Here is a 16,036-nt window from a genome sequence, read left to right on the forward strand (position 1 = left end):
GCTGGAGCTGTCAGCCCAGCTCCCTGACTGGGGCTAGTGCCAGCTTCCCAGCTGGGGCTAGAACCAGCTCACCAGCCTGGACTTGTGCCATCAGACCAGTTCCCCAGCTGGTGCTGGAACCACCTCACCAGCTTGGACTTGTGCTATGAGGCCAGTTCCCCAGTTGGGTCTGGAGCTGGCAGCCCTGCCGGGGATTGTGCTGGCTCCCCACCCATGGCTGGAGCCAGCAGTCTGGCTGGGGCTTGTGCCGGCTCCCTGGCTTCCTGGCCAGGGCTGGAACTGGTAGCTGGACCAGGGCTCAGCTGGCTCCCTGGCTGGGCCTTGTGCTGTGTCCCTGGCCAGGACTGGAGCCAGCAGCCCAGCTGGAGCCAGCCTCCAAAGGGCCAGCAACTGTGGCTGTAGCCAGGCAGAATTGAGGCTTGTGGCCGTTAGGGCCTGGGGGTGGGTCAGGCAAGGGACCTCCCTTTGTCCAGCAAATTCCCTTGTTCAGGACAGATCAGCTCCTGAGGGTGCCAGATCAGGAGGTGCAATGTGTAGGCTGTGCAGACTTTTTGCTATACAATTTTCACTTATGATTAATATTGATAGTCACGGCAATAAATGGGCTTTAAATCCTGCAAGCTGATCCCTGCAGATGAGGCCTCAGTTATTTTATAAGGTATTTTAAATGCACCATGATTATAACACAATAGCCTAATAGAACACACTGTATATATAGCCATGAATTACAAGTACATAATATATTAGCAACAATACAGTTTTCTGATCCATGGCTCACAGACTCCATCCCCTGGACAAATGAAAAGGGCACACGCTGGAAAGGGAAAAGGGAGACCTTCCACACTCCCATAGTGTGGAAGAATATAGGCAAGGTGGACCCATGACACAGACTGCTCCCCATGGGATGGGGTACACAGGGGACAGGGTGCATACTGCCACCCCCAAAGGGTGTTACATGGGGGACCTGGAGTTTAAAAAGAACCCACTTGCTCTGAATTATGCTATGACAAAAAACCTCAGGGCTGATAAGCAAATACAGTAAAATAACCTCACCGCTGCAACTGCCCGGGGCCGCCTCACAACCTGGAGCTCATAGACCAGCCAGGCTTGCTGCAGGTGGGGATCAGAGGCGGCCACCAAGGGATGACGTCGATCGGTTTATCGGAAAAAGACTGCTTCTGCCTGAGCTGGGGTTTGAGCTGGTTCCATCCACAGGGGCAAGGATGGATTAGCTGGGTCTGGAAACATGGCCTCCTCAGAGCAGGCAGAGCCGCCTAGCCAGGTAAATGGGGCCGGAGCCTTCTCGCACGGTGCTAGCGGGGCTGGGGTTGTGCCCCTCGGGAGGGGTGCGCGCGCCATGGCTCCCTGTCTGCCCCCCGCGGGCAGGGGTACGTGCGCGTGCGCCCGCGCCCGCGTGGTCCTTCCAATGAGGAGGTGTGTGTGTTACCTTCCCCACACAACTCCCCATTGGCGGGGGTGTGTGCGCCCTGCTCCACTGTCTGATCTCCCCGCGGTGAGGGGTCCGTGCGCTCTGCCCCACTCTCTGATCCCCACGGGGAAGGGTGCGTGTGACCTAACCTCCGTTCCCCCGTCTCCATAACTGCCCGTGTAGGGAGTGTGTCGGTCCTGCCCCACTATCTGACCAGCCCTTCCCCATGGGGGGGAGGTGTGCCCCAGGCACCTTCTCTAGTAATCGCCTCTGGGGATAGCGGCGTGCATCCTGTCCCCTGTGTAAACCTCGCCCCCCCCCCATGGGGGTGAATCCCTCATGAATTTCTCTTGCCTGTACTCCTCCACCCCATGGGAGCTTGCCTGTATGTGTCTTCATTGGTGGCTCCCTCTTCCCTCCCCTTCCTGTACCCTTTTTCTGTCCAGGGGAGGGAGTGTGTGAGCCATGGGTTAGAAAAGTGCACTGTTGCCCCTTGTCACCTGGGGAGATTGAAGCCCTGTAAATGACTCCCTTCCCATCATGTGAAACCTTGGTCTACCTTGATTGTGATTCGGGAGGGAGTTACCTTATGTTGCTGTGATGTTTTTTTTTTTTTTGTTTCCCCGATTGTGTGGTCAGGTAGGCAGGGAGCATACATGATGCTGTTAATGCTAACCATAAACTCTCCAGAATCTGGCCTCTAGTCTGTACTTTATTAAGAACTCGTATATGAGATTCAATACACTATAATAACCGAATGCAGTTCTAAGTGGAGAGATGTTCAGGCCAGGCCCCTAGACAGTACAAGTGTTTTAATAGCTGTCTCTTTAGGTAAAAATTGATAAAGCTTTGGAAATAGAAAAAATACAGCTAGATGGAGATCGGGAGATCAGAATAATTTCAGCTGAGATTTGGAACCAATTGGACAGTCAGTGAAGTGATATGATAATTGGTGTTTTAGATGGCAAGTGTGGCAGAGACGGTGGCTCTTGCACTGACTGTGTGAAGGATATCACTGCAATAAGTACAGCATAAATGCCTCGAGAGATCAAGCCCTTGTCAAATTTAGATCAACCTAGATACACCCCGAGCGCCATTGTTAAGATGACCTAATCATTGGTGGAGATATGGCTAGGTCGACAGAAAATAGATTTAGCTACTGACACTGGGAGGGGTGGATTGCCTGCTAAGGCACTCCGGGATGCAGTCCAGATCAGTGAGCTTGCAAACTTGGGTGCTTTGCAATTCTGCGTCACTGCAGCTCCCACCTGAACCACTCACAAACAGCCTTTCAGCATGCAGATAACTCCTTGAATATTTCTGTGTAGCTGCAACCTGCCAGTCGCTTACACATTAGCTTCCAGCAGACTTGGTTATCCCTTGCTTGTTGACCTCAACACACTTGCAGTGCCTTTTTTTCCCACCGTATCTCATGGGGCACACACACAACTCTGGTAGGCCACAGGTTGCCCAACACTGAGCTATCAGGTCAGGATCTCTTCTAGGCTACAGCTACACTAGTGAGCTTTTTCAACAAAACTGGAGTTTGGTGGACAAAATGCATTGCACGTCCACACACAAAATGCATTTTGTCAACAGTTTGTCGACAAAACTCAGCACTTCTGCTAACAACTTTCTGCCTCTCCCAGATGAGGAAGAGTGCCTTTGTCAACATATTCTGACAAGAAAAAAAGCTGTGTGGATACCCTGGGGGGTGGGGGTGGGGGCTTCTGTCCACAGACAGGGCTTCCAGGGCACTGGACAGCCCTGTCTGCTGGGCTTCTAGTTGGCTGTTTTGTTGAGAGAGAGAGTACCGTTCTTCTGATCCACTTTTGTGCGTGGCCATACTCTATCAACAGGCGTTTTGGTGGAAAATCTCTTCCAATAGAAACATCTATTGACATATGCATCTAGTGTAGCAGTAGCCCTAAAGTCCAGTGGCTGCTTTGTTGTCTTCATAGGTCAAAAAGAGAGAGATGGGTCAGAAGACAGAATATGGGATTTTTGCTGCTCACTTTTATCATTCAGTAACCCTTTGCAAAGTATTTTCCTGAAGGTTTCCATAGACAAAGTTCAGTTTATGAGGGTGGAGTCAAGGAGCCTGGTGGTGAAAGGCTTCATGCTGTTGTTTGCTAAGATGCAAATCTGTTCCTGCCCAGCTTCCTTGCAAAAGAATGGCGACTTGAAAGGGGTTGCCTGTGGGATTTGATGACACCTGGCTAGAGGCATCAGCTCGTCCTTCGGCTTTGTCTACACTTAACCGTTTAAAACGCAGCCATGACAGCACTTTAAACTAAAAGTGTGGCCATGGCACCAGTGATGGAAGAGATTTCTCCTGGAACTCTGTATAAATCACCTTTGAGAGGGGAGTACCTTACAGGACTGGGAGCACAGCTTTCAGCACTGTAGCCTGATTCACACTGAGATTTTAAAGTGCTATAACTTACAGTGCTTGGGGGGTGGCTTTTTGCCTTCCTGGACTAGAAAGTTATGGTGCTGTAAAGTGCCAGCGTAGACATGGCCTTTGAGAAACAAGTTTATCAACTCTCCAGATTTTGTTGGTAAACACTCTCTAATCATGATTGCAGCATATGTTCATAACTTTACATATAATGTTGCTATATGCATTTCATCATGTTTTTACTGATCAGTGCATTATTAGTTTAAAAATGATACTTCATGGCCATGTCTACACTAAGAGAAGTCTTTGAAATAGCCGTGGTAAGTGCATATTCAGCACTTCATTAGCATGCCTCTGACTGTGGCACTTAGAAATTGCCGCTTTTTGCTCCTGCGTGGCTCATCCAGACCGGGGTCCTTTTCGAAAGGACCCTGCCGACTTCAAAATCCCCTTATTCCTATCAGAAGTCTTGCCATTTGATGTGAGGCATGTACCTCAGGCATCTGTTTATAAATGTCTGTAGCTTGTGATTTGAAGACTTTTTACTACCCCAGGTCATAATACTGAGAAAATAGCAAAGTTGGTAGCAATGAATATAAATCAGAGGCTAGTAATAGTAGAAAATTGGTAAGGGAGACAAAGACACACAAGGAGTAGTGTCTGGGCAGCAGAGTTAAGGACAATAAGAAGGAACTTTTAAGTACTGGGAATGAAAAAGAATCCTAACTATGGTATGGTCCATTACTAAATGGAAATGTTAAAGTGGTCAATAGTGACGAGGAAAAGGCAGAAAAGTTCAATAAATATTTCTGTTCCACATATGGAAAAAATAACAGATGAAGTCATCTACATATAAGAGTATTAAAAGGCTAGCCAAGGAGCTCACTGTACTGTTAATGTTGATTTTAAATAAATCTTGGAATATCTGGGAACATCAGGAAGGTTCCAGAAGACTGGAAGAAAGCAAATGTGCTAGTATTTAAGACAGGGTAAACAGAATGACCTGGTAATTATAGACCTGTCATCCTGACATTGATTGCGGGCATGATAATGAAGCAGCTAATATAGCATTTGATTAATAAAGTATTAAAGGAATATAATATAATTAATGCTTATCAACATGAGTTCATGGAAAATGGAGCCTATCAAACTAACTTAATATATTTTTTGATGAAATTACCAGTTTGGTTGATAAAGATAATAATATTTATGTAATAGACTTAGACTTCTGTAGGGCATTTGACTTGGTACCACATGACATTTGATTAAAAAATGAGAATATTACTGTGTAAACATGGATTAAAAGCTGGGTAACAGATAGGTCTCAGCATGAAAAGTAAAAGCTTTATTATCTGGCATCCCTGGTTCCCCGGGGATGCTGGATAATAAAAGGAGCTGGTTATTGGAGTTGGGGGTGGCAGCAGCCCCCCTCTGCCCCCTTGCAGGGTAGTGGTCAGTTGGCCCTGCTCTGTGCCATTTCCCCCACCGGGCAGCAGGCAGTTGGCCCTGATCTGACCACCCATCTAGGGACTAGCCAGCCAGTCCCAGTCAGTTAGCTGGCCAAGGCAGTCACAGCAGCCAGCACCAGCCAGACCACATATTGGCAGCCCAGGTGGGCATGTCGGTTAACTGAATGCATCAGTTATTTGAGTGCCGGATAACTGGGCTTTTACTGAAATTGTCAAACACATATTGTTCTAGTGGGTGCTGCAGAGCATGGTTCTTGGCCTAACTCTTATTTAACATTTTATTAATGACCTCAAAGTAAACATTAAATCTTCACTGATAAAGTATGCAGATGGGACAGAAACTGGGGGAGTGGTAAATTACGAAGACAGGACACTGATTCAGAGTACTGTGGATCAAGCAAATAATACACCTTTCTATATGGCTAAATGTACATCTAGCCATAAAGGATGTGGGGCATACTTACATGAATAGGGTACTCTATCTTGGGAGGTGGTGACTCTGAAAAGGAGTTGGGAGTCATGGCACATTATCATCTAAGCACAGGCCCACCCATGGGGAGACAAGGGGGGCAACTGCACAAGGTCCCAGAGCCCCTGGATGCGGCTACTGTGGCAGTGGTGGTGGATGGAGCCCTACGCACCTTTGAAATGCCCTGGAAGTGCCATCCCATGTGGCTTTAAGGGCTGTGGAGGGAAGTCAGGCCCAGCACCATGCTCCGAGCAACACTAAGGGCTGACTGCCCTCAGCCCAGCCCCTTCTGCCTGAGGCTCCGTCTCTTCTGGAGGCATGGAGCAGGATCCCTCCACATCATGCCCTCAGGCCCCTGGCGGCTGTCAGCCCTGCTGGCTCAACACGGGGTCCTAGTGCAACAGTGTGGCCTAAACAGCTAACATAGTAGTCCTTGGGTGAATAAACAGGACCGTCAAGTAGGAGTAAAGAGGTTGTTTTGCCTCTGTATTTGCACCAGTCCAATTGCTGCTGAAATACTGCATCCAGCTCTGGTGTCCTTAATTTAGGAAGGATGTTAAACTGTAGAGGGTTCAGAGAAGAGCCATGAGAATGATGAAGGTATTAGAAAACATACCTTATAGTGATAGACTTAAGAATCTCAATCAGTTTAGCTTAAGAAGGAGAATACTAAGAAGTGACTTGATTACAGTCTATATGGGGAGCAAATATTTAATAACTGGCTCTTCAGTGTAACAGAGAAAGGTGTAACAAGATCCAATGGGTGGAAGATGAGGCTTGACAAATTCAGATTGAAAATAAGCTGCAGATTTTAAACAATGAGGATAATTAACCATTGGAACAGCTTAACCAAGGCACTTGATGGATTTTCCGTAGCTGATAATTATTAAAGCAAGTTGGGATGTTTTTCTAAAAGATCTGCTCTCGGAACTAGTTTTGGGAAATTTTCTGCACAGCGTGCTATGGGAAGTCAGGCTAGGTGATTGCAGGGGTCTCACCTAGCTGTTTATGCAGAGGTTTGCACTGCCTGCGCACATGCGCACACTGTAGGCCTTGCTCCGCCCCATCCCCTGAGCAGTACTGAGTGGGGAGGGGTGCAGTGACCCCAGCTGCCACAGTGCCAGGCCCCTATAACTTCAGATCTCTCTCATCCATGGGATGATTGGAATGACCTCTGCAGGGTCCTCAAAAAGTTGGGCGTGGGGTGGCCACCCTACTTCATACTACGGATGGGGCGGCTCTCAGGAGGGGTTTGCTGGACTTTGGCTTTTCAGCGGCTAACCATCCTTGGTGGTTCTTTTGGGCACTGACATGAGTCATTCTCACTCAACTGGGTGGACACCTCATCAGAATGAATATTTGGCAAAGATTAGGATTGAGCTGTGAGTCACCTGGGAAATGTGCAAGGCTGATAGCTTTAAGCATTCTGGAAAGGAATCTGAAAGTTGTAATGCCACTTGGAAAGTCTGGTTGCCTGAGAAATAGGATTCTTGTGAATTGCCCTTGGAGAGGGACAAGATGACACTGTCATCTTCACCCATCTCCCTGGTGAGACCTTTTGTTACAGTTCATCAGAGCTGCCCTGCTTCAAAAGCAAGTTAATATTTGGAAATGGAAACTTCCCTTATTCTTGCAGGTCTAGTAAATGTACACGGCAGGTTAACTCAGAACTTCCTGGGTTTAAATCCCAGCTCTGACACTAATTTCTTTGTGACCTTGGGCATCTCTCTCTTCCCCCAGTGTTAAAAATGGGGAGTGTAACAGTTAACTCATTCACAGGCTGTCCGCCCATATAAAGACCTGAATGGGTGGTGTTATTTGGTTTGCTTTTTCTGTCAGAATATTCCTTTCATTGGCACATGCTACTGACAAGTAATTGTTCCATATTAGGGTGATTATTGTCTGTTTAATTGCGTTATGTGGAGGAGGGAAATAGCTTCTCTGGGTTGGCTGGAATAACAATGTCTTGCTGAAGATGGAAGGGCTGGCTAACTCTTTTCTTGCTGGACTCCACTGCAGCCTATGTGGAAGTGCTGGCATTCCACATTCAGCACGCACTTGTGGCTGAACTTAAACTGCTTTTTCTTTTAGAACTTTTTTTTTTAACTATAAATAAAACAAGAACAAACTATATACAACATGTGTGTAACAAAAGTAATGTGTACAAATAAAACAATAGTAATAAAAAAGTTTGTTCACTAATAAAAAGAAAACCAGGGATGATAAAGGGGAGAACTATTTACATGGGGGGGACGGGGCAAATGGGGGGCACAAATTAATAAGTCACAACTATATACAAGGGGGGGGCCACGTCCCAGGCCCCTCGCCCCTACAGTCCGGCACTGGGCGTGGGCAGCCGGGAGTCCCACCGCGGCCGCAGCCCTGTCCTGGGCTGGCTGGGGGCGGGGCGGACCGGAAGATATGCCCGGCAAGTCTCAGCTGGCTCCAGGGGTCCCTCGGCGCTCTGGCCCTCGGTGGTGGGTGGCGGGGCGATGGCGGACGGGATGGCGACGTGTGGAGCAGTTGGTGGTGCGGCAGGTGGAGCAGGCAGGGTGGGTGCTGCGGCGGCCGGCGCGGCATGGGGGGCCAGGTAGTCCACCAGGCGGTTGAAAGTGTCCATGTAGGCCCCCCATGCCTCTTGGCGCCAGGCCAGCGCCCGCTCCTGCAGTTCGACGCAGCGTTGCTCCACCTGCAGGCGCTGCTCCGCCACCTCCAGCTGCCGACGGTGGATGGCCAGCAGCTGGGGGTCCGTCGCTGTCGGCTGGTGGTGGCGCGGGGTCCGCCGTCTAGCCTGCCATGGGGCCGGTTGGTCCTCAGCCGAGGGGCTTGCCTGGAGCGATGGCCCCGGAGGGGTCTCCGGGACCACTGATGCCTCGCCGGCGCTCTCTTCCGGCCCTTCCGATGGTGCAGCTGCGGGACACAGGAGAGGAGGGGGGGAAGAAGAATGGAGACAGGCGTTAGTGTGGGCCCCGAGCCGTGGCCTTTGTCCCCCCAGCCCTGTGCTGCAGGTTCCCCATCCCCGTCCCCGGGAGATGCTGCTGTGATGGATGGGGTTCAGGGGTCCCCCTGCACTGCACCCCATCCCCTGGTGGGAGCGACTCTCACTTCACTCCGCAGGGTCTGACAGGAAAGGTTTCTTAGGCCACAGATGCCCAGTTTCTCCCAGGAGTGACAGCACCAGCTGTCAGAGGAGACAGTCCTTCCAACCCGTCCTGGGGAGAAGACCCCAAGGGGTGCCCCTCTGGGATGCAGCTTTCCCCCTCCTCAGGCTGGCTGCCTTCCAGCTCTCCCTTCCCCTAGCCTCTACCTGCGGCCCCCGCCCTCCCCCCACCATTTCAAAGCCAGCTCGGCTCCTCCCTCCTCTTTGTTCAGGGCAGAGGTGTCACCTGCCAGCTGTAGCCCCACGATCATCCTTTGCCCCTGGGAGCTATTCGGCTCTTGTTGCTCATATCTAGCCTGAGTCTCCCTTTTGCACTCCCCCCACTCCATCGCATGCTGCTGCTGCTGCTGTTGCTGCTGCTGCTGCTGCGGGGTGTCCCACCCCCTCCTCCTGGGGGCCCCTCGAGGTTCCGCTCCCCCCTGCCCCGGGGATGGGGCATGGCACTGTCGTGCGGGGTAGGGGGGGGCAGGGGCTGATGCACTTCTGTGAGGGACATGGCCCTGCTGTCCTTGGGGCCATGGCCATGTGAGCATGTCAGGGGCCCTGGACACATATCTATTACCCCCGCCCCTCAAGCCCAGGGGTGTACACCAGAGGGGGGTACATACCTGTCGGTCCACTCCCACGGTCCGGAGATCCCCGGGGGGCGGAGGCCCAGCTGCTGCTCTGGGATGGCAGGAGGAGGATCTGCAGCCCAGATTCCGCGGAGGAGGAGCCCTCCCCCCCCCGCCGCGATGGCCTGGGGGGGGCCCCCGGGGTGCGGGGCTTACCTCCGGGGCGAACTCCAGCTGAAGGGCCTGCTGGGGCTCGTCGGCCGAAGTATCAAGGGTGGCCGGAGGGGAGGAGGTGTGCCGGGGGCCCAGGATGTCCCTGAGCTCCCTGTAAAAGGGGCAAGTGATGGGGGCGGCCCCAGATCGGCCGGCCGCATCCTGGGCCCGGGCATAACCCTGCCGCAGCTCCTTCACCTTACTCCTGACGTGATCAGGAGTGCGGGCAGGGTGACCCCGGGCAACCAGGCCGTTGGCCAGCCGAGCGAACGCATCCGCATTCCGCCTCTTGCTCCCCATTACCTGGAGCACCTCCTCCTCGCTCCAGAGCCCCAGCAGGTCCCGCAGCTCGGCCTCCGTCCAGGAGGGGCCCCGCTGCCGCTTGCCAGCCTGGCTGCCCGCCTGGCTGGGCTGGCTGCCCTGCTCCCCTTGGGGGGGGTCCCCTGCGGGGGCTGCCGGGCAGCCATTGAGGGTCCTGTGGCTGCTGAGGGACATGCAGGCTGGCTGCGTGTCTGAGCTGCTGCCTGCACGTTCCCTCAGCTTCCTGCACAGGAAGGGAGGGGGAGGGGACCTTTAAGGGGCCGCTCCATGCGGCCACCATTGAGCTGAGGGGCTGGAGAGAGCGTCTCTCAACCCCTCAGCTGATGGCCGCCATGGCGGACCCCGCTATTTCGATGTTGCGGGACGCGGATCGGCTACACGTGCCCTACTTCGATGTTCAACTTCGAAGTAGGGCGCTATTCCCATCCCCTCATGGGGTTAGCGGCTTCGACGTCTCGCCGCCTAACGTCGATGTTAACATCGAAATAGCACCCAACACGTGTAGCCGTGACGGGCGCTATTTTGAAGTTAGTGCCGCTACTTCGAAGTAGCGTGCACGTATAGACACGGCTGATGTGTGGTATGTTCTACTTATGACCAATCCTGCCTGTGTGTCACATTTTCTCCCCCTTTTTGCTTACTACTTTGTGCACTCGAGTAGAAATTAAATAGGATCATTGTTGCTGTCCACATCCATCAGCTCTGGTGCTGACTTCCCAACCTGGAGTCCTCATCCTCTTTATGAGACATTAAAGTGCTACATTTCTGCTGTTTTCTTTTGTATGAGACATTGTTAACATTTCCTCTGAAAACAACAAGACGTATTATGGCACATTATAGACTCACAGATATTTTGGAGCATAAGCTTACATGGGCAAAGACTCACTTCATCAGATGCATGAGTGGCGGGGGCTGGTTTCAGAGGGGTATTAAAGAATTCTCGAAGCTACAGACTAACACGGCTACTACTCTGATACTTATTTCCTCCGAAGTGAATTGAGTCCTCTGACAAGGCTTGAGCTTGTGAGATGCCAAGTGCCCTTCCCTTCCACTGATGTCAGTGAGATGTAAGCTCACCCAGCAACTTGTAGTGTTGGCTGGAAACATGGAATGAAGCCTCTCCCAGAGCAGTAGGCAGCCAGGGTGGCTGGACTTCTAAGGGAGACCTTCTAAGGGTGCTGCATCTGCTGGGGTAGGTTAATACTTAAGCACAGTGTTTGCAATGTACAGGGTTTCTCTTTTCTGCGGCATAACGCTGCAGAGCAGAGTGAGCTAACGGCAGACTGAATCTAGTTTTAATAGTTGGGAGATTCCCAAACCGGAGTCATCCTTTGTATGTGACAAATCTGAGGAATTGTCCAAGATTCAGGTGTCATTAGAGGAGGTTTTGGAACTGGTTGATAAACTTTACAGTAGTAAGTCACCAGGACCAGATGGTATTCACCCAAGAGTTCGGAAAGAACTCAAATGTGAAATTGCAGAACTGTTAACTGTGGTTTGTAACTTATCCTTTAACTTGGCTTCTGTACCCAGTGACTGGAAGATAGGTAATGTAATGCCAATATTTAAAAAGGGCTCTAGAGGCCATCCCAGCAATTACAGATGAGTAAGTCTAACGTTGGTAATGGGCAAATTAGTTGAAACCATAGTCAAGAATAGAATGGTCAGACACGTAGATGAGCGTACTTTGTTGGGTGAAAGTCAGCATGGTTTCTGTAAAGAGAAATCATATCTTACTTATCTGTTAGAGTTCTTTGAAGGGGCCAACAAAAGTGGATAAGGGGGATCCAGTAGATTTAGCATACTAGGATTCCAGCAAGCCTTTGACAAGGTCCCTCACCAAAGGTTCTAATATAAATTAAGTTGTCATGGGATAAGAGGGAAGATACTTTCATGGATTGAGAACTGGTTAAAAAGCAGGAAACAGAGAGTAGGAATAAATGGTAAATTTTCAGAGTGGAGAAGGGTAACGAATGGTGTTCCCCAAGGGTCAGACCTAGGACCAATCATATTCAACTTACTCACAAATGATCTGGAGAAAGAGGTAAACTATGAGGTGGTAAAGTTTGCAGGTGACACTAAACTGCTCAAGATAGTTAAGACCAAAGCAGACTGTGAAGAACTTCAAAAGGATCTCACAATACGGAGTGATTGGTCAACAAAATGGTGCACGGATTTTAATGTGGATAAATGTAAAGTAATGTGCATTGGAAAAAATCACCCCAACTCTACATACAGTATGATGGGGGCTAATTTAACTATAACTCATCAGGAAAGAGATCTTTGGGTCATCGTGGATAGTTCTCTGAAAATATCTGTGCCGTGTGCAGCAGCAGTCAAAAAAAGTGAACAGGATGTTAGGAATCATTAAAAAAGGAATAGAGAATAAGATGGATAATATCATATTGCTCTTATATAAAACCATGGTTCACCCACATCGTGAAAACTGTGTGCAGATGTGGTCTCCTCATCTCCAAAAAGATATATGGGCATTAGAAAAGGTTCAAAAAAGGACAACTAAAATGATCAGGGGTAGGAACGGGTCCCATATGAAGAGAGATAAAAGAGACTAAGACTCTTCATCTTAGAGGAGACTAAGGGGGATATGATAGAGGTATATAAAATTGTGAAAGGTGTGGAGAAAGTGAAGAAGGAAAAATTAGTTGCTTGTACTCATCAGAACTAGAGGATACCAAATGAAATTAATGGGCTGCAGGTTTAAAACAAATAAAAGGAAGTTCTTCACACAGTGCACAGTAAAAATGTGGAACTCCTTGCCAGAGGAGGGTAGGACTATAACAGGCTTTAAAAAAGAGCTAGATAAATTCACGGAGGTTAGGTCCATTAGTGGCTGTTAGCCAGGATGAGAAAGGAATGGTGTCCCTAGCCTCTGTTTGTCAGTGGCTGGAGATGGATGGCAGGAGAGGGATTGCTTGATCGATACCTGTTCAGTCCACTCCCTATGGGGCACCTGGTATTGGCCACTGTCAGCAGACAGGATACTGGGCTGCGTGGACCTGTGTTCTGACCCATTATTGCTGTTCTTACATTTTTAATTTGAGGGACAGAAGCAGGAGAGGTGGTGATGTGGATGGCAGCAATTTATTGTCTCAGCCCATGAACTGGAGTAGACATGCTCTGTGTTGCGTGAAACCAGCTCCTTAACTTTTCAGTTATCCCTTTAGTTTCCTATGTTTGAAAGCTTTGCTGCAAGGAAATGCGCCATCTCCCTCTACATTAAAAAGAGTTGTAAACAATCGAAATACCATAAATAACTCGTAAGTCAGATGCATATGGTCAGTCTGTTTAAAGGCAGTTCTCAATCATAGCGCTTCAGTATTTGCCCTATGGGTATTCAGGATCCAAATCACTATTTATAAGTGTAATGTATGGTTTCCCACAGTAACCTTTGCTTTATATGGAGGAAGGTCTCAGGGGGCAGCCATGTTAGTCTGTAACTTTGCAAATAACAAGCAGTTGTGCAGCACCTTAGAGACTAATACATTTATTTGATTATGAGCCCACAAAAGCTCGTGATCTAACACATTTGTTAGTCTCTAAGGTGCATTAGGACTGCTCATTGTATGGAGGAGTTAATCATTGCAAATCCATCATCGGGCAGCTTCTAGGAATACCCAAGTGTTGCGTATGTCCACAGTGAGTTTATAGCAAATGTTGGTTAGACTTCACAGGGAAGTACATTTGGGCATGTTCGAGGCACTAGTGGAATATCCTATAGTCGTACAATCTGCAGTGGTTACATCAGAGGAGTAGTTTCTTTTCTGGGTTTTACTACTGACTTGCTCTGTGATCTTAGGCAAATAGCTTACCCTCTTGTCTGTTTTCACTAAGGCAAAATAGGAGTGATCAAACCTCAGACTGGGTGTGTGAAGTTTAATTAGTACTAGCTAAATTAATTCCTTGAAAAGTGCTACAAAAGAGCCAAACATGCTTTTTCTGAATATCCAGCTTTTGTAAGCAGAGCTGTGAAATAATGGCATAGAGAAGTGATGCTCCATAAATGGCTCCTTAGCCATGTGTAGCGTTTAGGGTTTCATCAAGCGTTTTCTCCGTGTTCCTTTTGCTCTGCCTGTTCTCAGAAATTCTGATCCAAATCCCATTGAAATCAAAGTCAACTTCAGGGGGCTTTCAGTCAGAACCAGAGACAGCACAGTGCTAACCACAAGAGGGCTCCCTTTATGGCCCCTAAGTATACAAGGTACAGGTGTGAGAGCATGGGGAGGAGGTATAAGTGTGCCAGATAAAATCCTGGAGAATGTTTTGGCCTTGGTGCTATGGCTTTGTGTGATGTGGTGAGATGGACTCAAGGTTCAATCCCCCCAATTATTTTGTTGTTAACAGACTTCCTTTGACTATGGCTTTGACTACACTTCAAAGTTTAAAGTGTAGCCATGGCAGCACTTTAATACAACAGGGTGGTCAGGACACCCGTGCGAGTAGAGAGCTCTCTTGGCTGGCACTGTAGGAAAGCCACCTCCACGAGCTAGCTATTAGAAGCATGGCTCCCAGCGCTGGGAGCCAGTTTATACTGGCGCTTTACAGTGCTGTAATTTGTTGCGCTTGGGAGTGTTTTTCATATCCTGAGCAAGAAAGTTACAGGACAGGACAGTAGAGGGTAGACGAGCCCTTAGTAGCTCAGCTATGCAAGGTTGTGCCCTGCTGTTAATAGGAAATGTCTACCCTCAGATAGGCTTTTGTTAAGGTGTAATCCTGTAGGACTGTAGAAGGGAGATGTATATCCCACATAGACTCCTACTGTCCTTCACTGGGATTTGAAAAATGCACAATATACTGTTAGCTAGAAGACAAAAGGAAAGATTGTGGTAGGACCACAATCTACATCCAGAGGCAGCAGATCCATTATTATTTCTGGTGCTTTCCCAAGCATCAGAGTTGAGCAGCTGCAGAGGCACTGGAGCTGACTTACTGCAGGCTTCAACAGACCTGATTACACCAGTTACAGTTGAGTTTGGATAGGTTTTCTTGACAATCAGGAAGGCCATAAACTTAAGTTTTGCAAAAGACCAAAGCTTAAAATCTGCAGAAATTGGTTACTTATGTCCTCAAACCACTAAGAAGAACTTCACAGTTACTGATGCTAAGTAGGGAAGTGGATGCTTGTGTTCGTCCTCTAGATAACACACAGTGACAGCTTGTAACTTTGTGTATAGATCTGGCAGAGTGAAATCTTAACTGTCCAAATTTTTTGGGATCTGTGATTGAGGTTGGATTTGGTACTGTGTGCTTAACAGCCCAGCAACTCCAGTTTTCCACCTGTTACAGATGAAAGAGACTGCAGGGCTAGCCATTTCACCTCTCAAAAGAGGTAGAGTTGATAGAGGGTGAACCTGATTTTTTGTTTCATCATCATCCTGTCCAGATTTCTCATAAATGCTGTTAACGGAACTCTGCTGCATTTTCCAGGCCAGATAACCACTCCCAAGGCATTGACAAAAATGAGTAGGTAGAATTTAGGAGCCACACAACTGACTTCCCATCTAAAATACTTGACCAGATTCCCACAGTGCTTTGAAGGAAGGTGGCTCCACAACACTTTGGTATACTTCTCTCTAGGATCACTTTCCTGAAAGTCTCCTCCTGACTGTAAGCATGTGAACACCAGCATTTTCCTGAAAACAGCCAAACTATGGAATGTTTACTCTGAGGTATACAGATGTCCACAGTCTCCAATGAGCTAACTTAGTCCTGATTCCTAAATAAACCACACAAATTGCATTTTTATTTTAACTTCTAGATTTTTTGCTACATTTTTGGAGGGGGGATTTTGAGATCACTTGGTGGCTTGCCCTGACCCTGCTATAAAATCTCAAAGGCAAGGGTGCATGTACAGCAGGAGTGAATGTAACAGGAAAGATAGTGTCTGTCTTAGGCCAGACCTTAAAGTCAATCATAGATACACAATTCTGGCTATGCCAATTGTGAAATTGAAATCAGCTTATCTATCACTGACTTATCTGGCCGTCCTCACTGAGGGAGGT

At 48.7% G+C, this 16,036-nt stretch overlaps 1 protein-coding gene across 1 annotated transcript in view; it reads left to right on the forward strand.

The window, feature by feature from the left end:
- Window positions 1–1,218: 1,218 nt before the first annotated feature.
- PEX14 (peroxisomal biogenesis factor 14) overlaps window positions 1,219–16,036 on the forward strand; it is a 119,017-nt gene continuing 104,199 nt past the window's right edge. Inside the window, exon 1 of the mRNA XM_074975590.1 lies at window positions 1,219–1,282. Coding sequence (XP_074831691.1) covers window positions 1,247–1,282 — 36 coding nt within the window. The 5' untranslated portion in view covers window positions 1,219–1,246. The remainder of the gene's footprint in view (window positions 1,283–16,036) is intronic.

Source organism: Carettochelys insculpta, chromosome 23 (assembly GCF_033958435.1).
Source record: "Carettochelys insculpta isolate YL-2023 chromosome 23, ASM3395843v1, whole genome shotgun sequence".
NCBI classification, from domain to species: Eukaryota; Metazoa; Chordata; order Testudines; family Carettochelyidae; genus Carettochelys; species Carettochelys insculpta.